Consider the following 26,610-nt stretch of genomic DNA (forward strand, 5'->3'; position numbering starts at 1 on the left):
AAAAATTTTTGACCAGGGCTTATGCATCCCATTAGGAATCAGATGAAACTATAGTAGAACAGTCTGCTTCCTGGGTAAAACCCAGTAGGCAGCAGCCCTGGGAGACTGATAAAGAGTATAAAGAGCACTGATGGGGATTCAGGGAAACGGGCACTCTGTTGAGGTGTTTGTATGTGTGTGAGTTTTGATGATGATGTGTGCGCTCAGTTGTGTGATATAACGTCAGATGTGCTCAGATGATGTGTACAATTCTTTGCAACCCCATGGACTGTAGCCCGCCAGCCTCCACTGTCCATGGATTTTTCCAGGCAAGAATACTGGAGTGGGTTGCCACTTCCTACTCCAGGGGTCTTCCAACCCAGGTATTGAACCTGGGTCTCCTGCACTGGCAGGCAATTCTTCACCACTGTGCCACCTGGGAAGCTATATGTGTGTATATATATATGTATATAATAATAAAGTATATATATTGTGTGTGTATATATTTCAAATTAGAATTTTAATTTGGTGATGTCTATCAACTTCTTTTGACCTAGGAATTCTACTCCAGAAATCTGGTATACAGAAATCAGTGTACAAGTATACAAAGTTATATGGTACAAAGATGTTCATAACAACATTATTTATATCATTAAAATTTGATAATAGCCCTCAATAGGAAATTAGTTAAATCATGGTACATGGAATACTTATAATGATGATTAGTTGCCAACATTCATCTCATTTCTGATGATTAGGCTAATTAAATCATAGTGATCCCATTCTTTCCCAATGATTAGTTTAGGAAGATTTAAGGAGAGAAGAGAAGTTGCTGCCATTTCCCTACCAGCCCAATAAGTGAGAAGTAAAGCAAATTATAAAGCAGTGACTAGTATAACCAGTTTTGTTTTTAAATTACATATATTTTTTCATAGATAAAATCTGGAACATATAAAATCTGTTAGTAACGGCTGTTCTTTTTAACTTTTGATATTTTTCTATTATTTGAATTTTTATAATATTCTTTTGTAAAAAACAAAAAGCATAAATTCCTTTCTAGTCACTGATTTATAGCAGCACTGACATTGATTTATTTTCATTTTATAAATTTCCATAATAAAGCCATTGGAATTCGTTGGTTAATGGCTGATTTCTTCATAGTTAAGTTATATATATATATATATATATATATATATATATATATATATATATGATTGAGAATAGAATACATAATGCACTATTCTGCAAACAAACTTAAAAGTGACTGAATATTGCAGATCAGTCTTCGTGACAGTGAGTTCTAAGTAAATGTCCACATTATTTGACTCCACTGAAATTCATTTAATCAAATCTTAATTGAAATAAATAAACCATTTCAAATGCCTACTATTTATGTTCCAGACACTGTATCAGTCATCTGAGATAGTTAACAATAAATACTATGGCTCAGACAGGCTGTCACCAAAACAGTGCTTGTTTAGATGGAGTTGATCTTTTTAATTGTTGATCTCTATCTAAAAAAGAGGCACTAAACAACTCCTCCTAGTGGCTAAAGATATTTACAGAAGTCTTACATAAACTTTCCCCTTCCCCCACTGAATAAATATTAAAACCAATGCCTCTTTGCTACTAAATTTTTGTACCCACATTAAGACTAAATTACCTAATTTTAATACATATAAAAATTGGTCATTCACCATCCTTTCACTTTTAATATCCACAGTGGTCTTTTTCAATATAAAGTCCATTTCAACACAAAGATGGCAAAAAGAGGCCTATTGTTTTCACTATACAAATAGGGCTTATAGGCTGTCTTTACCTTGGCAAGATAATCACAGATTCAGGAACGTATTCAGAAATTAAACTTCTTCATGAAAAGTGATCAGATTCTGAAACATTCAAATAAAAGCATAAAATAAACTAATAAAAGAAAAAGCAAACTTGAATGAAAAATGTAGGATGAAGATAGTCGAATTATTATTTTCCTTTATAAGGAAGTCAACAAATGGGAAAAAAAAAAAAAGGCCCCACAATAATTACAACACCAAAGCAACAAATTGAAGTAAACTAGTCCAGTACTCTTCCTGGAAAATCCCATGGACGGAGGAGCCTGGTAGGCTGCAGTCCATGAGGTCGCTAAGAGTCAGACATGACTGAGCGACTTCACTTTCACTTTTCACTTTCATGCATTGGAGAAGGAAATGGCAACCCACTCCAGTGTTCTTGCCTGGAGAATCCCAGGGACGAGGGAGCCTGGTGGGCTGCTATCTATGGGGTCGCACAGAGTCGGACACGACTGAAGTGACTTAGCAGCAGCAGCAGCAGTACAAATTGAGTATATTCAGTAATAAAGTATACCAAAAAGAAGTCGCTAGAATTTTTTAGGAAACCAAATGACTTTTCTATCTTCAAGCCTCTTTAAAATAGCATTCTTTAAAAAAAAAAAAAAATTTAAAATAACTTTAATGCCTTTAATAAAAAGTCTTGTGAAAACAGTGTCATTTAATTACATATTCAATCTGAATAGTGTCCAACTGGCCCTTTACTCTTGGGATGCATCTCTTACATAGTTCTCAAATTCAGAGCTTTGGTGTCTTCAGTCTTTATTTGATTATCATCGACTCAGTGTTAAACATGCAAATAAATACACTAAAAATTAGGATATAATGATATTTCACTTAAAATAGTACAAAATATTGATTCAATACTGAACAAGATCTCAGCCCAATTCCAAGCTATTCATAGTCAACACCTGAATTAGTTATATTTCAAAAATAACACAAGGGCTTACTTTAAATAAGCAAAACAAAAGGAAAATACTCTACTATGTTTTGTATACTAAAACACAGGATGAATGATAAAAATTTAAAGTTCTACCCACCTCCCAGAATATTGGAAATAAAAGCAAAAATAAACAAATGGGACCTAATTAACCTTAAAAGCTTCTGCACATCAAAGGAAACTATTAGCAAGGTGAAAAGGCAGCCTTCAGAATGGGAGAAGATAATAGCAAATGAAGCAACTGACAAACAACTAATCTCGAGAATATACAAGCAACTCCTACAGCTCAACTCCAGAAAAATAAATGACCCAATCAAAAAATGGGCCAAAGAACTAAATAGACATTTCTCCAAAGAAGACATACAGATGGCTAACAAACACATGAAAAGATGCTCAACATCACTCATTATCAGAGAAATGCAAATCAAAACCACTATGAGGTACCATTTCACACCAGTCAGAATGGCTGTGATCCAAAAGTCTACAAGCAATAAATGCTGGAGAGGGTGTGGAGAAAAGGGAACCCTCTTACACTGTTGGTGGGAATGCAAACTAGTACAGCCACTATGGAGAACAGTGTGGAGATTCCTTAAAAAACTGGAAATAGAACTGCCTTATGATCCAGCAATGCCACTGCAGGGCATACACACTGAGGAAACCAGAAGGGAAAGAGACACGTGTACCCCAATGTTCATCGCAGCACTGTTTATGATAGCCAGGACATGGAAGCAACCTAGATGTCCATCAGCAGATGAATGGATAAGAAAGCTGTGGTACATATACACAATGGAGTATTACTCAGCCATTAAAAAGAATACATTTGAATCAGTTCTAATGAGGTGGATGAAACTGGAGCCTATTATACAGAGTGAAGTAAGCCAGAAAGAAAAACACCAATACAGTATACTAACGCATATATATGGAATTTAGAAAGATGGTAACAATAACCCTGTGTACGAGACAACAAAAGAGACACTGATGTATAGAACAGTCTTATGGACTCTGTGAGAGAGGGAGAGGGTGGGAAGATTTGGGAGAATGGCATTGAAACATGTAAAATATCATGTATGAAACGAGTTGCCAGTCCAGGTTTGATGCACGATACTGGATGCTTGGGGCTAGTGCACTGAGACGACCCAGAGGGATGGTATGGGGAGGGAGGAGGGAGGAGGGTTCAGGATGGGGAACACATGTATACCTGTGGCGGATTCATTTTGATATTTGGCAAAACTAATACAATTATGTAAAATTTTAAAATAAAATAAAATTAAAAAAAAAACAGCAAATGGATACATGCAAAAAAAAAAAAAATTTAAAGTTCTAAAATCTTCAATCAGTACTTTAAGGTATTTAAAATACTTTCAGTGAATTAGAACTATAGCATAAGTACTTCAAATCAGAACTTTAATTTCTGCTGAAAATGATTACTGGTTAGGAAGAAAAGTATTATTCATATGTTCTATATAACCTCCTTAAATTATAACATTATTTTAAATTAAAGTTGTAACTCAATATAAATAATGTTAATATATTCAAATAATTTCAAAATAACACACAAGTCATTGTTTTTCTTAGGTATTTCATACTAACAGTGCAGAATCACCAGATATTTGAATTTTTAAAATTTTTTGCATAAAAGTGAACATTTAAGGCTAACTCTAACATTAAACAAGTTACTGTATCAGATTATTTCCTACCTCATTCAAAATTGGACATGTGACATATTTATACTAAATCCTTCAAGTGTGATAAAAGTGATAGGGAAGTGATAGGAGGAAACTGAAATATCACTAATGTATGGTAGAGACATGAAGACTTAAGCTCCCCACGACAAAGTTCAAATCAACTTCACATTAAATCTACTGTAAAAACCATTCTTCCTTCCCTGTGGTTGTCTATGCTTAGCACTCCTTGGTCTGTTACCTAAACCAAGAAAAGTACTAAGACAGATGGTAGTCAGGACTGGGAGCATGAAGTATACAAATGTCTCCTGACAATTGTTAATCCAGTTGACAAACATTTCTTGAGCACTTACTATTTCATAATCTCACTCAACTCTCAGGGTGGGAGGGGCAATACAGGGGCAGGGAATTAAGAGGTATAAACTATCACGTACAAAATAAGCTACAAGGATATATTGTACAACACGGGGAATGCAACCAATATTTTATAATAACTGCAAATGGTGTAAAACCTTTAAAAATTGTGAGTCACTATACTATACACTTGTAACATATAATACAACTATACTTCAAAAAAATTAATTATCAAAAGAAAGAGGCTCAGAAAATGTCTATATAATAAGTTCATGATAAATTACTATGAGAAACTAAGAATGGTTACTCTGTTTCCCTTCAGTTTTAAAGTTTGACTTTATTTAATTTTAAAATATTAGGAATTTATACATATTTAGTCAGTTCTGCTATAATGCTTGTTTTGAAATTTTGAATTTATTCCAATTTGATTGCTATATTAAAGAACAATAGGAGTGATTTTGTCTGTGAGAAACACTGAGTGAACACAAAAACTGCACCCAGTTGAACTGAGCAGCGTATGAATACATACAACATGCACACTCCTCAAACATCTAGCAGCTAATCAAGACAATGTTGTACTGGCATCAGGATATACATTAATGGAATAAGAGCTGAAAGTCCAGAAATGGGATCATGTGCTTATGATCAACTGATTTTCAACAGAGGTGCCAAGATCACTCAGAGGGATAAACGGCCTTTCAACAAATGATGCTAGCACGACTGGAAGCCACGTGCAAAAGAATAAAGTCGGAGACGCTTACTTCACACCATACATAAAAACTAACACAAAATGGATCAAAGACCCAAATTTAAGAATTAAAATTAGAAAGCTCTTAGAAGGAAACACAGGAGTAAATCTTCAACACCTTGGATTTGGTCATGTGTTCTTAAATATGACTCTAAAAGTACAAGCAACCAAAGAAAAATTAGATTTCATCAAAATTAAAACCTTTGTGTCTCAAAGAACACTATCATGGAAGTGAAAAAACAACAGACAGAAAGAGAGTAAATAATATTTTCAAATCATACATCTGATAAAGGACTTGTATCCAGAATACATAAAGAACTCTAACAACTTAACAATAAAAACATAAAAAACTCAATTGAAAAATGAGCAAAGGATCTAAAGAGATATTTCTTTAAGGAAAACATATAACAGCCAATAGGAACAGGAAAAGATGCTTGACCTCACTAGTCAAAAGGGAAATACAAATAAAAAACACAAATAGATAATACTTCACACCCATAAGGATAGCAATAATTAAAAAGTCAAATACTAACAGCTGTTGGTGAGGATGTAGGGGGATTGGAGCCCTCACACACTGCTATGGACATGTAAAATGGAACAGCCACATTGAAAAAGTCTGGCGGTTGTTCAAATGATTAAATGTGGAGTTACCATATGACCCAACAACTCCACTGCTTGGCATACACTCAAGTAAAAACATTTATCCATATGCGTTACTTATCTTGATCTTGAAATCATTCTGCAATGTATATCAAATCACTTTAAATATGTATAATTTTATATCATCAATTATTCCTCAGTAAAGTTTAAAAACATAAAATAAAAAACTGTTTCATATTTAAAAATATATCCACACAAAAACCTGCACACAGACTCCTTCAGCAACTTTTTCAGAATAGCAAAAAGTGAAAACTCCGATGTCTATCAGCTGACGAATGGATGAACAAAATGCAGTACATATCCATCCTTATTATTCAACCACAGAAAGGAATACAGTACTAAAACATGCTACAACTGGCCTCCCAGGAGGCTCAGTGGTAAAGAATCGCCAGCCAAGCAGGAGACAGGGTTCAAACCCTGGGTAGGGAAGATACCCTGGAGAAGAAAAGGGCAAACCACTCCAGAATTCTTGTCTGGGAAATCCCCTGGACAGAGCAGCCTGGCAGACTAGAGTCCATGGGGTTGCAAAAGAGTCAGACATGACTTAACAACACGCTACAACGTGGATAAACCTCAAAAACATCATGATAAATGAAAATGCCAATCACAAAAGATCACATATTATATGACTCCATTGTTATGAAATGTCCAAAACAGGCAAATCTACAGACAGTAAATAGATTAGTGGTTGCTTAGGGCTTGTTCAGTTGCTAAGTCTCTGCGACCCATGCTATATCCCACCAGGCTCCTCTGTCCATGGAATTTCCCAGGCAAGAATACTGGAGTGGGTTGCCATTTCCTTCTCCAGGGTGCTTACGGCTAGGGGAGAGGAATAAGGGAATTATAGCCAAAGGAAACAGTTTCTTTTTTAGGTGATGAAAATATTCAAAACTGACATATCTGTTGCACATATCTGTGAATACATTAAAAATACTGAATTGGACACTATATAGGTGACATATATGGTGTCTGAATTATATCTCCATACTGTTTAAAAAAACACCTGCCTCCCAGCTGTCTCAGTTCCCCTCACGTATCTGAGCCACACCTTCCACCATCCGCCTTAACTTTTTAACAACCCTCCTTACAAGACGCAACCCCTCCCATATCTACTTGAGACACAGGTTCAATCCCAGGACTGGGAAGATCCCCTGGAGGATGATACGGCAACCCACTCCAGTATTCTTGCCTGGAGAATCCCCATGGACAGAGGAGCCTGGTGGGCTACAGTCCACAGCGTCACAAAGAGTCAGACACGACTGAACACGCGGGCACATGTTCTTCTGAATACCAAATATCTTTTATGATGTGTTACTGACCAAGTTTCTGAGTGTTGCACCTCAATCCCATTTTCTTCACAAGCTCTGTGTTTACTGCTTAGTTCTGTATAATGCAAGGATTTTTAGGTATGCATCATATAGTAGAACTGACTGTCCAATCAGATAACAATATCACTCGAAATGCACTATCGGTGCTATCATCAGAAACAGAAATCAAAGCTGGATAAATCATCAATCCAAACCAGTAAGATTTCAAATGATTTTCACTGTTTAAAATTTTCAAACTAAAATGCTAAAAGAAATCAATGCTATTTGGAATAATATGCTAATGATGTAGGAAAAGGTATTCAAACGGTGATACACTTTTGTTTTCTAGAGACTTTATGAACACTAGAAGATGGTCCTGAAGGTGTACAAACAGTATGCACTTCAAAAGGAAAAAGTCAGTAACGTATGGAGTCTAGCTACACAGCAAGTATCTGCTCTACTTGGGCTGTTCTCTTCCAAATCACACAAAAATATCACATTCATTTCAGTTTCTATGATTTCACTCATTCCTCTAGCACGCAGTGTCTCCCCTTTCCCCTGAGTCTCACCAAATCTCTTACTCCTGATCTAAGTCTTTCATAGATCATCCCCATTACAGCTCACTCTTCAGGGATATTCCCTGCTACTGAGTTCCTAAAACTTTACTGTTTACACAAATTTAGTCTTATGTTTTTGCTCATCTCATCCCTGCCCCTCGAACATCCAAGCCCCTTAGGGAGAGAATCAGCTGATTCAGGCTCCAAAAACTCTGTTTGTACAAACTCTGTACAAACTGTAAACAGAGTTAAAGGCTCAAGAAGTTTTTGCTGCTGGATGATAAATAGGACAAAATCATGGGTACCAACTAACTTCTAGTTTTCTTAGTTATGACTCAACCATTTCTGATATAAGTAATTTCAATGCTTTTTAAGAAGCTAAAATTTTAACTTAGTGATGCTAAAAATACACACAGCTACCAAGGGAATAAAATCCTATAAAACCTGCACTTGGATGTCTCACCACAAAAGAGGGTGAACAAGAAACTATGGTTGTTAACACTAAACATTTTTGGCTAATGAATGCCAATTCTACATAATAAGATGTATGGAAGCAATTTTATGGGCACCAATTTTATCACAGTGACAACTGTCCCCAAGGAGTGTTTCCAAAGTTTTCTTTCGGTAGCAGTTTTCTTTTTCCACAAAAGACTAAGTGAAATTCTACCATACAGGGGGAAAAAAGGAAAGCAGAGCTGCTCATGCTGAAGTGGAGGGAGAGGCCTATAGTTCTGCCTGCTTGGGTCCCCCTCGAGTGCACACAACCCTCCCCTGGTCCCAGTCCCCAGCTGCAGTGGGCCCGGAAGGCATCTCTGGGAACCATCCAGGGCTGAGAAACAGTTGCCCTGAATAGAAAAGGACCTCGTTAGTTTTTTAATACTAATTAGTCAGTTTTTTTAATACTTCAAACATCTCTAGAATATAAAATTAAAACTTACCCATTTCTACTGAAAATTCTTAGCCAGGCTTTGAAGTTTGGTCCTAACAAACATAAACAAGGTATAGTAGTAAAAGTGGACAAAATAACCGCAAGTGAAAATGTTTCCAATGCCAACCTAGAAAAAAGAAAACCTTCATTAACTTTTTAAGAACTGTTAAACGTGCATGGACACATTTTGTGTCATTTTTATTTAAACATAAACGTGCATGGACACATTTTGTGTCATTTTTATTTAAACAGATTTAATAATATAAACCTACTGTCTTACCAAAATGATGACTATAAAAAATGTTACTAATGAAATGCAAACTATAAAAAACAATCTAGCAGATATGTGGCTCTAACTATAGAATTCAGAAGTGTTAAATGCCCTTTGACATTGAAACTGTCCATTGCAAGAAAACCCACTTCTAGATCACTAACTTTTCCCTCAATAGTCTCTGGAACTTTCTATGCAACCAGTGGTTCAATTTAGCTTATACTGGAACCATATGAAGAACTAGTAAACTAGTTTCTGACTAAGGCCTGAGAATTTGCATTTTGATAAAATGCTGATGCTGTTGGTTTTAGAACCACACTTGGAGAACCACTGCTCCAGACATCCACTCTACTCTAAATGGATTAGACAGAAAACTACCATTTCCTGTTACCAAGGGCTTGTACCCTCTCTAGAAAATAACTGCCTATTAACTTATTGTGTGTACATATAACCAGATACACACACACACACACAAATATATACACACACAGCTATGTGTGTGTATGTGTATTACATCACTCATTTCACCATGATCATTTATCACTGCTAAGCTGAACTTTCTTCAACTACTGTGTGCATAAGACATATTCAAGAATCTGCCTTTCCCTAATTAAAAATTTTTCAGTTTAGAAAAGGTATTTAGTCAAATTTTACCTTTCAACTATAAACATTAGCTTATTATGTAATTAAATACAGCAAGCTGCTGCTGCTGCTGTTGCTGCTAAGTCACTTCAGTCGTGTCTGACTCTGTGCGACCCCATAGATGGCAGCCCACTAGGCTCCCCCAACCCTGGGATTCTCCAGCCAAGAACACTGGAGTGGGTTGCCATTTCTTTCTCCAATGCATGAAAGTGAAGAGTGAAAGTGAAGTCGCTCAGTCATATCCTACTCTTAGGACCCCATGGACTGCAGTCTACCAGGCTCCTTCATCCATGGGATTTTCCAGGCAAGAGTACTGGAGCGGGGTGCCACTGCCTTCTCCAATACAGCAATCTACTGACTTTTAAGAAAACAAACTTTTCGAGCAGTTTAGAATCACATTTACTAGGAATTGATATGCTGTTTATTTTGCCAACAAAGGTCCATCTAGTCAAGGCTATGGTTTTTCCTGTGGTCATGTATGGATGTGAGAGTTGGACTGTGAAGAAGGCTGAGCGCCGAAGAATTGATGCTTTTGAACTCTGGTGTCGGAGAAGACTCTTGAGAGTCCCTTGGACTGCAAGGAGATCCAGCCAGTCCTTTCTGAAGGACATCAGCCCCGGGATTTCTTTGGAAGGAATGATGCTAAAGCTGAAACTCCAGTACTTTGGCCACCTCATGCGAAGAGTTGACTCATTGGAAAAGACTCTGATGCTGGGAGCGATTGGGGGCAGGAGGGGAAGGGGTTGACAGAGGATGAGATGGCTGGATGGCATCACTGACTCAATGGACGTGAGTCTGCATGAACTCCGGGAGTTGGTAATGGACAGGGAGGCCTGATGTGCTGCGATTCATGGGGTCGCAAAGAGTCGGACACGACTGAGCGACTGAACTGACCGAACTGATATGCTGTTTATAACTAATTTATATGTATCATTATAATCAGTTTCCTTACAGGTTCTAAGGACTTACGATTACCAGTATCATACACTTACTGGTATATGACAATTTCTCATGTACCTCCCTCCTCAGGCAACTGGGTAACAGAAGGCTAGGTAATAGGAGCATTTAGTGAATTAAGTTATTTCACTGTCTTTTAAAAAAATAAATAACACTGGCAAGGAAAGGCAATGATGTCAGTATCCTTCTGTGATCCATTAACTGAACACACCATTTTATTTCTCTAATCACCAACAGAATCAGCATTTGGTTTTACCAATGACTGTTTTAAAATATAATTGGCTTAAGGTACACATTTCAGACTTACTCTATTAGTGGTGCTCCATACAGAACAAAAATTACATGAAAGAAGAAACAAGACGTAAGAAAGTAGATACAGCATTTCAAAAATCTGGTTACCTAAAAAAAGAAATGAACAATTTAAAGAATCAAGAGTGCCTGAAGGACAGCAGATACTTTGAATTTTATCTACAAATACAACTTGGTCCCACACTGAGTGGTACAGGGGACTATTCTTTGGATATGCTCCTCAAGTCAGATCACATATGCTTTGCACAACACTTTTAAAAAGCCTAAAAGATAAGAATCGACCTCCATATTCCACACACCTAACCAACAGCAGAGTCAGAAAACATTTTTGTTCCTCTGCTGCTGCTGCTGCTAAGTTGCTTCAGTCGTGTCCGACTCTGTGTGACCCCATAGACGGCAGCCCACTAGGCTACTCTGTCCCTGGGATTCTACAGGCAAGAATACTGGAGTGGGTTGCCATTTCCTTCTCCAATGCATGAAAGTGAAAAGTGAAAGTGAAGTCGCTCAGTCGTGCCCGACTCTTAGCAACCCCATGGACTGCAGCCTACCAGGCTCCTCCGTCCATGGGATTTTCCAGGCAAGAGTACTGAATTATGCTGTTAAGCAGTATTTATGAAATATTTACCAATAAGAGTGCTAGGATACACAAAAAACAAATAGTCCTTATTGTGTGATAATGTTACACGTAAAATATTTATAGAAAATAAAAACTATAATAAATCTTTTTCATTTTAAAACAAAATTCCTAGAAAAACTGGACAAAAATTACAATATTAAATAATTCCCCAAATCATATTTATGTTATTATAAAAAAGGTCTGCATGTTTGAAAATCAGCATGTGGGACCTACTTGACTTCAAGAAGATCTAATGGTAAAACACACACTGAGCTTCTTATATCAAAGGGCAGTAAACATGTTTTAAATTATCTAATAGCATACATATAGTACTGAATAATGTTCAGTGAGGACTTTTCAAATAATAGTTGTGTTACACTGTAATAAATATTCCAGAAAATAAATTCCAATATCTGAAACTTCAACTACTATTTAGTCAAGGAAGGCCATGTTTGAAACAAGAGCTACCGAGGTGGTTTATTTTATAATGTCTAAAAAACCCATTGTGTCTTTCAGAAATGCAAAAGATGCATGAAAATAAACTGATATGTCTTATAAAGTTTAAAGGTGCAATTGCTACATGCTTTTATCTTCATCATGTTTTATGATGACATAAAACATGACTATATAGGTTCACAATGCTATGATATCCAATGAACTCATGGCAAGAATCTATCAAACCTTATGGACAATCTTTCAGCAAGCAATACACTACTGATTTGGGGGTGAAAATATCAGCTTCTTTATTCACTGTAAATAGCCTAATAAGTGCTTGACTAATACTTAATCCTTCAAGTAAAAGAAAAATTACCTACATCTAAAAATCATTTATCAAGAAATAAGCCTTACCTTGTATGATAATGAACTTCTTTTAGAAGACACATTTGGTTTCACTACTAAATACAATACTAAATTGACGGCAGTGACAGAAACAGAACAGATGCATAACCATGTCAAGTGTGTCTCCAATATTGAGAAGTTCTCCAAGAAGAATGATGGAATGAAGATGCTTAGGATAATTGAAAATATGCATAAAAGATGGGTATACAGTAGTTTCTTGATGTCAGTATCTTTCATGGTGTTTTCTTGAGTGGCTATCTAATGAAAAACAAATTAAGAAAAGAACATAGACAATAATGACTTTTTGCATTGTCCTAAATGCTTAGACATCTAAAAATAAGCCATGAACCAAAGTCAGTTTTCTATGGGCAAAAATGTCTAAGTATCTAGAGCACAGGGAGATGCATATGTGGAAATATACATGTAGACTAATATGGTACAAACTGTTCTCACAGCCTAAAAAAGGACACATTAACTAATTTCTTAAATATTTGTGTTTAGTTTCTGCAACATGCTCATGTGCTAGGACTATTTAAGCAATCCATTGTACTTTTCATTTCCTTTTTTTCTTTGCCAAAATCAGAGGTGAAAACAAAGGAAATAGGTTAATAACTAGCCCTTTTGGAATTATAAGCTATGCATTCTAGGAACCCCATAATACACTTTGGCTGGACTGTTGGCATTTTTTACCATTACAGACCTTTGTCTAACATCACAGTAGTTCACATTTTCTAGCAAATGCCAAGTAACACCAGGTACACACTGGAATACTCAAATGGTAGCCAGTGTTATCAAGAGCCTTCAAAGAACATTATGCTAAACCAAGGAATCCCAGCGCTGCAAAAATACCAAAATGGCAATGTCCGTTACAGATGCCAGATTCCAACCAAAAGCAGGGTATGAATGAAAGGAAGAAAAATATTTACTTTCTTTCTATAAAACACATATTTGATGTATGTACATATTTACAAATTACCTAACAGAGAGCTTATACGTGGTATGGACTGATGTTAAGTAAGGAGTTTATTAAAGTAATAGTCCACAGGTTACACTGTGGTGAACAGTCCAGAAAAACTTATATAAACATACATATAGATATGGACAATGTGCTCATTCACGCAGTCGTGTCCGATTCTTTGCGACCCTACAGACTGTAGCCTGCCAGGCTCCTCTGTCCAAGGGATTGTTCCGGCCAGAATCGAACTCAGGTCTCCTGAGTTTCCTGCTTTGCAGGCACTGTGGAGAAGGAAATGGCAACCCACTCCAGTATTCTTGCCCAGAACATCTCATGGATAGAGGAACATGGCGGGCTACAGTCCACAGGGTCGCAGAGTCGAACAGGACTGAGTGACTGAGCACTCTACCTACAGCTGAGCCACCAGGGAAGCCTATATATACACACACACATATATATATGCATATGTATATATTTTATAGATACACACACACAGAGGACACCCACTAGGGCAAAAGGGCGAATCCACACCTTATCCCAACGTTCTCATTAATTCACACCTATACTTTTCAAAGGCAAATATTAATACTTTACTGATAAGGAAACAGGCTAAAACAGATTAAGAAATACTCCAAGGTCTCAAGCTCTCAAGTGCTAAAGCCATTTCAAAACCTAGCCTCGCTGATATATACGCACCAAGGGGGTCGAAAAGAGAATGAATGGCAAGAAAGGAAATGTTTCTCACAGGTGCTACGCTCAGTTGAGGGCCGGGGAGGGAGATCTAGAATATATTCTCTCAATAGACAACCCTTCAGATATTTTCTGGGCCACCCTCAGAATCCCAACTGACCAAGCAGATCTGGACCTAAGACAGTGAGCGGTACCCAAACTTAGATAGCTTGCGGAATGAGTGAATGAACAAAGAGTTGGTCCAGTGCTGCCCTTCTGAGAAACCAGCCCTGCGTTAGGTCCTGGCCAGCCGAGGACAACTCTGGTCAGGTGCCCTCTCAGGTGGCCAGGAACCCGGCATCCGCAGTCAGACCTGACCCAGGCCCTCAAGCCCTGCAGAGGTAGAGAAGGCCCTTCTGAGCGACTCCTAGCCTTGGCGGGACATGAACCTGGAGCTTCATCCCAAATTGTATCGCTCTGGACTCTGCCTAAGCCTGCCTCAGCCGACCGGAGTGTAGGCAGCGAGGAACGAGCTGAGAAACATAATCAAAGAACACAGACGTGGAGACCAACGGAAACAGAGGTACAGACACAGAAAGACGTATCTGAAAGACGCCAGTCCATCACGGCAACCCTTGGGTAACGCCGGAAGGGCGGCGCTCGAGGGGCAGGCAGGCGCCAACTGGCCGGGGACAGAGATTTCCGGCCAGTTGGGCAGTTGGCGAAAGTGGCTTGCAGCCTCGGGAGGCTCGCATGTAGGGGCGTTCGGCTGGGCTTACCTATCCTCCGCCCGCCGAACGGAAGCGAGGGTTACTACCTCCCACCATCAGGTGCCACTCACTGCCCTGAGCCTTGCGCAGGCGCAGCCTGTGGGGCGGAGACCCAAGGCCTCACAGCCAATCGCAAAAGTGGAGGGGCGGACCAAGAAGCCAGCCCCGCCTTCTCGCTCGCGTTTATTCCTCCCGCTGCTTTCCAGGTGCAGGATAGGCGGGGCGAAGGGCCGTGGGGCCGGAAGTGGGTTTTAGTAACCCGGAAGGGGAGTTCTTTCTTGGCTGTAGTGTTGGTATCTTCCAGCTGCTGCTTGTTCTGCGGCTGAGGGTATCATCGCGAAAGGATGGTGTGCGAAAAATGTGAGTTAAGGAGACTTTTCTCCGGGAGAAAGAGGCTGCGAGACCCTAATTCGAACTCCCCGGGAACTCTGCCCTTTGTTTTTCCTTCGGCCACAGGCCTCTGATTCTAGTCTCTGTCCTTCTGTCTTGCTATTTGACCATTCCGGCCCCTCCCCAATGACCGTATAGTCCTGTATCTGTTGGATTCGGGGTGGTCTCAGTTTTGCCCCCGTTTTTTCTATTTCGGTTGCTTCCCCTTGACCCCGGCTATCATCCTGTACTGCTTCTTGATAGGCTCCCTCGCTTCACAGACCCTCAGGGTTGGAATGGATCTTAAAAATCACTTCCACAACATCTGGAGTTGCTGGATTTAGCAAATAAAAGTACCGGACGCCCAGATAAATTTGAATTTCAGGTAAACAACGAATACCTTTTAGTGTGAATATGTCCTATGCAGTATTTGAGACTTGACCCTGTTTGCTGCTCCTTACTACTGTTAAGTGCTTTGTCCCAAAGCACGCACTTTTACGACATTCTTTACTGAAAAAGTATTCTTTGCTTATCTGAAATTTAAATCTCACTGGCTGTCCTGTGCTTTATCTAACAAGCCTAAATGAGGATCCCACCCAATGACTTAAGTGCTCTTTGCATGAATGCCTAGAGTACTGAGGCACGGGCCTAGGAGAATCTTACCATCTTCAAAGAAGTCCCTGTAGTTTTCACTGGCTTTTAGAGAAGTCCTTCCTCCTTATGGACTTCCCTGATGGCTCAGAATCTATAGAATCTGCCTGCAGTGCAGGTAGACCCGGGTTCCGTCCCGCGGTCCGGAAGATCACCTGGAGAAGGAATGGCAACCCACTCCGGTATTCTTCCCTGGAGAATTCCATGGACAGAGCAGCCTGGCAGGTTACAGTCCATGAGGTCGCAAAGAGTCAGACAGGACTGAGCGACTAACACTTTCCTCCTTATAGTTGCCATTCGGTGACTCTAACGCTAACCCTGGACAGTTCTAGAAAATATGATTTTTTGACGTCACAAACTGGTTATAGGTTTGAAAAGAGCTGTCATATCCTCAAGTACCTTTTTCCTACCGTTAGGTATGTCTGACTCTTCTGTAAAAAGATTCAAGTCCTCATATCGTGATAATAATTAACATGATCCGTTTTGTTTATATCCCCATAGTATATAAAAACTTTGAACACAAACGCCTGTGAGTTTGAATCAGAGTTTTTATATTAGGTGAAAGAATGACCATGGATGGTTTCTTTATTAAATTCTCAGAGTAGAGAAAATTGGTGTTTTTATATTTGGAGCCTGGCATTCGGGAGGACCCTCCACAATAAAGCCTCAGCTTACGTTTTAAACTTCATTTTCACTAACCCTTATTTTCTTCACTTCAGCCAAACCAAACTGTTTTGTGTGCCTGACCTGAGTTTTCCATGCTTTTCCCCCGGATGTGTTGTTTATCCAGGTTACCTTCATCCTCTTTTCTCCTCTTACCAGTCCCATTGCCACTAACCCTCTCTATTGCCTTCCCCACAAAGGTTTCCTGGATTTCCCTGATCAAGGTTATTTTTTCTTCCATGGGATTTCTCCTAATACTACAATTGTGAATTGTTATACTGTTTATTTTCCAGCTTATATTTTAGTTGAATAGTTCTTAACTTTTGGGGGTGGTTCTCTGAGCCCTTTGAGAATGTGATGAAAGCTATGGACTTAGTATAGTCTACTTAAAAATGAATATACAAAAAGTTTGTGTATGGTTTTGTCTTATTCATATATCGTCTGTGGCCTACCTGTAAGACTCAGACTAAGGACTACTGTTGGGGAAATCAGTGTGCTATAAACTCTTTGAAATCTAGACCTATATCTAACTCATTTTACTTTTCTCTGTACTTTGTACAATGGCTTATACATCAGAGATGCTTAGTAAATATTTATGGAATGAATAGATTTATCAGATTTGTTTATACACATACAGAGGAAGCCTATTATATCCACAGTTTTGACTTGAGAGTCAGTTATCCATTGCCCACAGTTAATATCTTAAGTGTCAGTTTAGTGGCCCTGACCCCAACATTAACAAGCTTGTACATATTATGACTGGTGATACCATTGTGAACTTTAGGCACAATGTAGTGTATTTATTAGATAGTAAACACTAATCTCCCTTGTTTTTACTATCTTTTTAAAACAGGTGAAAAGAAACTTGGTACTGTTATCACTCCAGATACATGGAAAGATGGTGCAAGGAATACCACAGGTATTTTTCCTTTTAGAACATAGATATTGAATCAGATACTTCCTGTGAATAATGTTTTCATTTTCGTATGATTTGTAAAATGAAATATTGTTATATGTACAACATACTTTATTTATTAAACATTAAAGAATACTAGATCTCCCAACAGTTTAATATATTCTTCTATTTCGTTCTTTCAGTGATGTGTCAGGGTTCCTGATTTGGTAGAAAGGAAATAGCAAAATAATTAAATGAATTTTAAGCAACAAGTGCATCATCAGATCAGATCAGATCAGTCGCTCAGTCATGTCCGACTCTTTGCGACCCCATGAATCGCAGCACGCCAGGCCTCCCTGTCCATCACCAACTCCTGGAGTTCACGCAGACTCACGTCCATCGAGTCAGTGATGCCATCCAGCCATCTCATCCTCTGTCGTCCCCTTCTCCTCCTGCCCCCAATCCCTCCCAGCATCAGAGTCTTTTCTAATGAGCCAACTCTTCACATGAGGTGGCCAAAGTACTGGAGTTTCAGCTTTAGCATCATTCCTTGCAAAGAAATCCCAGGGCTGATCTCCTTTAGAATGGACTGGTTGGATCTCCTTGCAGTCCAAGGGACACTCAAGAGTCTTCTCCAACGCCACAGTTCAAAAGCATCAATTCTTCGGGGCTCAGCCTTCTTCACAGTCCAACTCTCATTTGATTAAGCTTAATTAGGGTTAGTATTGAAAGCCTCTTTTCCTCACCTGATTTTTATATTCTTGAACAAATTATTTAAATGTTTTCACCGTCATAATCATTAAATACAGTGAGGATTTTTTCAGAGGGAACAAAAAGAAATATTTTCACTATTCAGTGTCACTGGCAGTAAAGTAGTAGCGTCTGGATTTTACATTAGATAGAGTAAATATAGACCCATTTCCAAAGTCCTACATTGAGTCTGAGGAATAAGATGATTGCCTTTTTCCCACCACCACACCCTGCCCCCCATCCCCAACCATGCTGTGAAGCTTGCAGGATCATAGTTCCCTGATTAGGGATCGAATCCACCCCCTTGGCAGTGAAAGTGCAGTCGTAACCATGGACTGCCAGGGAATTCCTATAATGATTGCCTTTTATCCAAATTTTATTCTCCTCGTAAAAAATTGTTTTATTTTTAAGTAGTGTCTTTAAAACCTGGCTTTTAAATGAAGATTTTTGAAAATGTTGATATAGGCTAGTCTACATGGAATGTTAGGTCAGTGAATCAAGACAAACTGGAAGTGGTCAAACAGGAGATGGCAAGAGTGAACATCAACATTTTATGAATCAGTGAACTAAAATGGACTGGAATGGGTGAATTTAACTCAGATGACCATCATATCTACTACTGTGGGCAAGAATCCCTTACAAAAAATGGAGTAGCCATCATAGTCAACAAAAGAGTCCAAAATGCAGTACTTGGAAGCAATCTCAAAAACAAAAGAATGATCTCTGTTCGTTTCCAAGGCAAACCGTTCAGTATCACAGTAATCCAGGTCTGTGCCCCAACCAGTAATGCTGAACAAGCTGTAGGTTCTATGAAGACCTACAAGACCTTCTAGAACTAACACTCAAAAAAGATGTCCTTTTCATTATAAGGGACTGGAATGCAAAAGTAGGAAGTTAAGAAACACCTGGAGTAACAGGCAAATTTGGCTTTGAGGTACAAAACAAAGCAGGTCAAAGGTTAACAGTTTTGCCAAGAGAACTCACTGGTCATAGCAAACACCCTCTTCCAACAATACAAGAGAAGACTGTAAACATGGACATCACCAGATGGTCAATAGCGAAATCAGATTGATTATATTCTTTGCAGCGAAAGATGGAGAAACTCTAAATAAGACCAGGAGCTGACTGTGGCTCAGATCATGAACTCCTTATTGCCAAATTCAGACTTAAATTGAAGAAAATAGGGAAAACTACTAGACCATTCAGGTATGACCTAACTCAAAACCCTTAGGATTATACAGTGGAAGTGACAAATAGATTCAAGGGATTAGATCTGATAGAGTGCCTGAAGAACTATGGGTGGAGGTTCATGACATTGTACAGGAGGTAGTGATCAAGACCATCCCCAAGAAAAAGAAAGGCAAAATGGCTGTCTGAGGAGGCCTTACAAATAGCTGAGAAAAGAAGAGAAGCTAAAGCAAAGGAGAAAAGGAAAGATATACCCATTTGAATGCACAGTTCCAAAGAATAGCAAGGAGACATAAGAAAGCCTTCCTCAGTGATCAATGCAAAGAAATAGAGGAAAACAATAGAATGGGAAAGACTAGAGATCTCTTCAAGAAAATTAGAGATACCAATGGAACATTTCAAGCAAAGATGGGCACAATAAAGGACAGAAATTGTATGGATCTAACAGAAGCAGAAGATATTAAGAAGAGGTGGCATAAACACACAGAACTATACAAAAAAGATATTCATGACCCAGATAACCACGATGGTGTGATCACTGACCTAGAGCCAGACATCCTGGAATGCAAAGTCATGTGGGCCTTAGAAAGCATTACTACGAACAAAGCTAGTGGAGGTGATGGAATTCCAGTTGAGCTATTTCAAATCCTAAAAGATGATGCTGTGAAAGTGCTACACTCAATATGCCAGCAAATTTGGAAAACTCAGCTGTGGCCACAGGACTGGAAAAGATCAGTTTTCATTTCAATGCCAAAGAATGTTCACACTATTGCACAATTACACTCATCTCACATGCTAGCAAAGTAATGCCCCAAATCCTCCAAGCCAGACTTCAACAGTACGTGAACCATGAACTTCCAGATATTCGAGCTGGTTTTAGAAAAGGCAGATGAACCAGAGATCAAATTACCAACATCTGTTGGATCATTGAAAAGGCAAGAGAGTTCCAGAAAAACATCTACTTCTGCTTTATTGACTACACCAAAACCTTTGACTGTGTCGATCACAACAAACTGGAAAGTTCTTCTAGACATGGGAATACCAGACCACCTGACCTGCCTCTTGAGATATCTGTATGCAGATCAAGAAGCAACAGATAGAACTGGACATGGAACAACAGACTGGTTCCAAATCAAGAAAGGAGTACGTCAAGACTGTATATTGCCACCCTGTTTTTTAACTCATATGCAGAGTATATCATGAGAAACACTGGGCTGGATGAAGTACAAGGTGGAATCAAGATTGCCGGGAGAAATATCAATTACCTAAGGTATGCAAATGACACCACCAGAAATAGAGAGTCTCTTGATGAAAGTGAAAGAGGAGAGTGAAAAAGTTGGTTTAAAACTCAACATTCAGAAAACTAAGATCATGGTGTCTGGTCCAATCACTTCATGGCAAATAGATGGGGAAACAATGGAAACAGTGAGAGACTTTATTTTGGGGGGGCTCCAAAATCACTGCAGATGGTGAGTGCAGCCATGAAATTAAAAGACACTTACTCCTTGGAAGAAAAGTTATGACCAACCTAGACAGCCTATTAAAAAGCAGAGATGTTAACTTTGCCAACAAAGGTCCGTCTAGTCAAGGCTATGATTTTTCCAGTGGTCATGTATGGATGTGAGATTTGGAATGTGAAGAAACCTGAGCGCCGAAGAATTGATGCTTTTGAACTGTGGTGTTGGAGAAGACTCGTGAGAATCCCTTGGACTGCAAGGAGATCCAACCTAGTCCATTCTGAAGGAGATCAGCCCTGGGATTTCTTTGGAGGGAATGATGCTGAAGCTGAAATTCCAGTACTTTGGCCACCTGATTGCGAAGAACAGAGTCATTTGCAAAGACCCTACTGCTGGGAAAGATTGAAGGCAGGAGGAGAAGGGGACGACAGAGGATGAAGTGGTTGGATGGCATCACCAACTTGATGGACATGAGTTTGAATAGGCTCTGGGAGTTGGTGATGGGCAAGGAAGCCTGGCATGCTGCAGTCCATGGGGTCCCAAAGAGTCGGACACAACTGAGCAACTGAACTGAACTGATTGGTTAGAAGTCAAAAAATGAACATTCTAATTGTTATATGTTGCATGTCTATGTTATTATGTGAAATGTGTAGAAATAACCCACTAAAATGTATGTATATTTCAATACAGAAAGTGGTGGAAGAAAGCTGAACGAAAATAAGGCTTTGACCTCAAAAAAAGCAAGGTAGGTAAAAGAGCATCTGTACAGCAGTGATAAATTTCCACTCTTTTTACTATTAAGTCTATTGGAATGAATTTGTTTTGCCTCATTCTGTTGTAATAAAGCATAGACTTAGGTACTTCCCAGGGTGTATAACCAAGCTATCTGTTACATCCTATTGGTTTCACCCTGTTCTTTTCACTGTATCAATATATGAAGATATTATGTATTATTTTTATAATTTGACCAGAAAATAGTACTTATTTTTAGTAGTTCTTAGTTTTTTTATGAATCACAGGCAGCAGACAAATGTGGACAGATCATGAGCTCTAAAGTCAGACATAAATTTGAATCTAGACTTTGTACTGTCTAGTTCTAGAACCTTAAGCAAGTCAAAACAGTTCCTTAACTTTCCTGAACATTGCTTTTTTACCGAGGAATGGGGATAAAAATGTGTCCCACCGTAAAAACAGTTTTTGACACTATGCTCTACTATATTCAGTTTTAAAAGCCCCATAAATTCTTCCAGCTGCCATCCATTTTCTTGCTTCCTTTTATAGCAGAACTTTTCAAAAGCCGTATCTAGAGTACTTTCTCAGTGTACTGAGTTCTATTCACTCCTTCAGCCACTGTAGTCAGGCCTCTCTCTACCACACTCCTAAACCTACTCTTGTCAAGATCACACATGAACTTTGAAACTGTTGGCTACTTCTCAGTTCTTACCTTTCTTAACCTTCAACAGCGTGCTCTCTCTCTCTTTTTTTTTTTGCAACCATTTATTCTCTTGGCTTTGAGATACCACATTCTCCTTTCCTCTTAACTCACTAACTGTTCCTTCTCAATCCAGTACTTGTAGACTCAATCCTAGACATTTTTTCCCCATTTATAAATTTGCTATCTCTCCTCAAGTGACTTTAGTCCAGCACCTTTAAATTCAAACTGTATGTTAATGACTTCCATGTGTATATCTCATTATGACTTTTCTGAACTCCAGACATATATCCAGTTGCCTCCTTGACTTTTCTAATTTGATGTTTGACAGGTATCCTCTTTTTCCTTCAGTCTAATCATAGTCTTCTCGTCATGGCTCTGGGGTTCAATTTACTTGTACAAACCAAAATTCCTCACTGATTTCTTCATTTCATTTACTTCCCATATCCATTAGCGAGTTCTATGGCTCTACTACCAAAAAGCAACCCGAATCCACCTTCTTCTGCTCATCTCACTGCTAATACCCTCTTCTAAACCATCATTATTATTTCTTATTGAATACTGTAATAACTTCTGTCTCCCTGTTTCCTCTATGATTCCCTATACTTCATTCTCATAATAATCAGCATGGTTCCTTAAAGGATATGTAACTCCTTTGCTTGGGTTTCTTTTTACATTGAATAAAATCTAGGCCCTGTGCCATGTTCTCACAGATCCTTTATGGTCTGGCCCCTCCTACCTCTGTGACTTTCCATTGAGCCAACTCTTGAATCAGATTTGCCAAGCCCACTCTCATTGAAAGAGGTTTTGCTTACTGTGCCTTCTTCCTAGAACTCATCCCTAAGAGCTCACATAGCTGGCTCCTTCTGGTTACTTGAGTCGCAGCTGAAATGTCATTTCTTCAGAGATAGTCCCTAACCAGCATCTAAACGAATGTCTTCCTTCCTTCCTTCCCCTCCTGTCCACCACAGTATCCTCTTTGAATTTTCTCTACAACAGGTATTACTGTCTTAAAAGTGTGGTTGTCTCCTTACTTACTGTCTATCTCCTCTCACAAATGTCAACTGGATGAGGACAGAAGCTTTGTCAAGTTCATCTTTGGCTTTTAATTATAAAGCTTCTAATACATAAAGTGCCTTACACATAAAAGGTGTTTATTAAATAATGAGTATAAAATAGCATAATAGACTTAAACTTCAGTGCATTGTCTCATTGTGTATTGTTGAATGACCTATTGATGTCTTCTAAGATCATTCAGTTATTATTGACCAAGTTGTTCCTTTTATAGAGCGTACAGTTTTAGGTCCTAGTTCCTTTATGCTCCCAAACTTACTTCAGTAACATTAATAAGTAGCTATTACTTTGGGGTATTTTAAATGTCTCACTTTGGGAAGTGTACATAAGATTTCTGAGATATTAAAATGTACATTTTAGAAAAATATATAGTTCTAAGAAAAAGTAATCTCTAGATTTGTAAGTTCAAACAAATTGAGCTTGTTATTCAAAGGAAGAATCAGGTTCGCTCTTACTTCCCTTGTGGGAAGTAAAGTGACATTCTTTTGGATTTAGAAAAATTAACCTTTGAAAATGAGCTATCGTATTGTACCCAAGAGAAGAAACCAGGTCTCGACAGTGTTGGTGTTCAGTATGTGAGTTCAGTTACAAAAAGTTACTGCCAATTTGATGGGAAGTATTTCCTCTGAAATTATTTTGCACTCCAGTTACAGTAAGGTGGCATTTTCATTTAATAGAAACTTTTTATCCAAAAAAGTTTACATCAGTTAATTGAAAATATCAGCTAAACTAGGCAGTCATGAAGAGATACACATACCTTATTTTAAGTCAAACCATATAACTGTACATATATTTCATCAATCATTTTACATTGAAACAAGACTTTTTGAATATGAGTCTGCTTTATCATTTGCCTTATATAAATCATAACCAGAATATATATTTTCAGTATCTTTAAAGTAGCTCAAAAACTGATACTTTTCAAGTGCCAAGTCCTTCCATTTAGAATTTTTTCTCAATTTTTAAGTTTTCTTACCCATGACTAATGCTGTAGCAGTTTTAATGATTCACTCTTTTCTAGTCATCCTAAAGTCTTCACTTAGTTTTTAATAGAATCAGTTACTTTTTTTGTACTCTTCATTTCATGAGTTTCCATAATATTTAATTGTATCACATGAATAGATTGACAAATATAATTATTATAAACAGGTTTGGGATTAAGTACAGATGACTCTTTATAAGCATACAGCTTACATGGAAGGGGCAGAAGTGTGCAGGTATGTTAAGAGAGTAGCCAGTTAGAAGAGTGCTATGCCCATCAATTGTAGAGTTTTATAGAGGGACCGGAGGGCATAAATTAATCACATTTGTTGCTTAAGTGAGGTTATTTAAGAGTATTTCTATTGTAGTGTACATTTTTCTTTCTTTAAAAAAAATCTCTAGGTTTGATCCATATGGAAAGAATAAGTTCTCCACTTGCAGAATTTGTAAAAGTTCTGTACACCAGCCAGGTTCTCATTATTGCCAGGGCTGTGCCTACAAAAAGGGTAAGTTTCTCTTAATACCACTTTTATATTCATATCAAATGTACTTCTTTGGATATTGATTTGGATAACACAGTAAAAGAGTAGTTGTTGTTTTTGTTGTTAAGTCGCTTCAGTCGTGTCCGACTCTGTGCGATCCCATAGACGGCAGCCTACCAGGCTCCCCATCCCTGGGATTCTCCAGGCAAGAACACTGGAGTGGGTTGCCATTTCCTTCTCCAATGCATGAAAGTGAAAAGTGAAACCTTCATAAACCTTATTTGTCAGATAAATGCTGTTTTTTCTAAAGCAAAGTATACAGAATGTGTCATAGTTAAAAGTATATTCGTTTTCTCTTTTCTGATGCTGTTTAATTTTTTTTTTTTTTACCTTCAGCAGTGACTTAAATAAACCAAATCATTGATATTGGTTAAATATTTGATTGGTATAATTAGTTGTTGTTAACACTTGATTGCTTACATGAGTTTTCTGTTTGTTTGTTTTAGGCATCTGCGCTATGTGTGGGAAAAAGGTTTTGGATACCAAAAACTACAAGCAAACGTCTGTTTAGATGTATTGAAATTTCTGGTTTTCCGTATGATTTTACTTTTTGCTTTGAATTTTCAAGGCATAACTTAGATGTTCAAGTTACAAGATAACATGTCTTAAGTAAACCAGGGAAGCAGACTGGTATTCTTTCTTTTGCTGTCAAGAAGTTCAGCAGCAATGTAACTAGTTTTCTGCCTCACGCTTTTCTTTACAAACATCTTATTTAACTGGAGTAAGTAACAAATCTAACAAAAATATTTTCCTGGTTCTGTATGCACTTTTTAATTTATCATTACTCATATAATTTTTATTCTTTTTCCCTCTACATTATAGATAGCGCAAAAGTAAGAAGGAAGTTATTGATATATGGCTTTGAATTTGGCATTCAGACTTGTAACCCTTCCCTCATTCCCTGTTGGTTGTGTAGTTTTAGGATCAGCGGTTCCTTAATTAATGGCAGCATCATAGGGCATTTAAATATCTGAGCCCATTATCGTTAAATAGTTCCTTAAATAAATTAGCCCAGACCCAAATTCAACAAAAGTTGTTTTTATGTTATTTTTTATTCATTTGTGAAGCCAAAGTGCCAATACCTTTCATATGAGAACAGGAACTCAGGGGACAACCCACATATGTCCAAAAAAATACACTGGATTTCAGAAAAACACGTATCACCTTGAATTCAGGCCATCATGAAAGCCAGAAGAACATTGTGCATCCATAATGATGTATAGTTGAATGAATCACCATTCTTTGGGAAAGTGCTTTGAAGCAGACACCAAACATTTTTTTAACCTCCTCTTCTTTTCCCTCCCCCACCAAAAATAAATAAACAAAGCAAACATTTTGACTCCTTTTTTAATATATATATAATGTAGACTGCTAAAAGACTGCTTTGAGTTTTTTTTTTAACTGTAGTGTAGTTGATTTACAGTGTTGTGTTAATTTTTGCTGTGTACAACAGAATGATTCAGGTATATGTGTATATGCATTGTTTTTTAAATTCTTTGCCATTATGCTGTATCACAAGATACTGAATACTTTCCCTGTGCTATGCAGTGAGACCCTGTTGTTCATCCATTCTGTGCATCTGC

The 26,610-nt window shown here is 38.1% G+C and overlaps 2 protein-coding genes across 4 annotated transcripts in view; one reads left to right on the forward strand and one right to left on the reverse strand.

The window, feature by feature from the left end:
• Window positions 1-14,991, reverse strand: part of PIGF (phosphatidylinositol glycan anchor biosynthesis class F) — a 32,742-nt gene extending 17,751 nt beyond the window's left edge. The window contains exons 1-4 of one of the 3 annotated variants that reach the window (XM_055539998.1): window positions 14,847-14,973; window positions 12,641-12,889; window positions 11,174-11,265; window positions 9,007-9,123 (exon numbers count right to left, since the gene is read on the reverse strand). In XM_055539998.1, coding sequence (XP_055395973.1) covers window positions 9,007-9,123; window positions 11,174-11,265; window positions 12,641-12,889; window positions 14,847-14,879 — 491 coding nt within the window. In that variant the 5' untranslated portion in view covers window positions 14,880-14,973. Of the gene's footprint in view, window positions 1-9,006; window positions 9,124-11,173; window positions 11,266-12,640; window positions 12,890-14,846 lie in introns of all 3 variants that reach the window. The other 2 variants (XM_055539997.1, XM_055539999.1) reach the window with 2 other exon arrangements.
• Window positions 14,992-15,227: 236 nt separating this feature from the next.
• CRIPT (CXXC repeat containing interactor of PDZ3 domain) lies at window positions 15,228-26,358 on the forward strand. The gene is made up of 5 exons (XM_055540001.1): window positions 15,228-15,385; window positions 17,562-17,627; window positions 21,689-21,743; window positions 24,888-24,991; window positions 25,474-26,358. Exons 1-5 carry the CDS (start codon window positions 15,370-15,372, stop codon window positions 25,536-25,538), a joined length of 306 nt encoding a protein of 101 aa, XP_055395976.1. The 5' UTR covers window positions 15,228-15,369; the 3' UTR covers window positions 25,539-26,358.
• Window positions 26,359-26,610: the final 252 nt, after the last annotated feature.

The sequence above is a fragment of the Bubalus kerabau genome, chromosome 11, assembly GCF_029407905.1.
Source record: "Bubalus kerabau isolate K-KA32 ecotype Philippines breed swamp buffalo chromosome 11, PCC_UOA_SB_1v2, whole genome shotgun sequence".
NCBI classification, from domain to species: domain Eukaryota; kingdom Metazoa; phylum Chordata; class Mammalia; order Artiodactyla; family Bovidae; genus Bubalus; species Bubalus kerabau.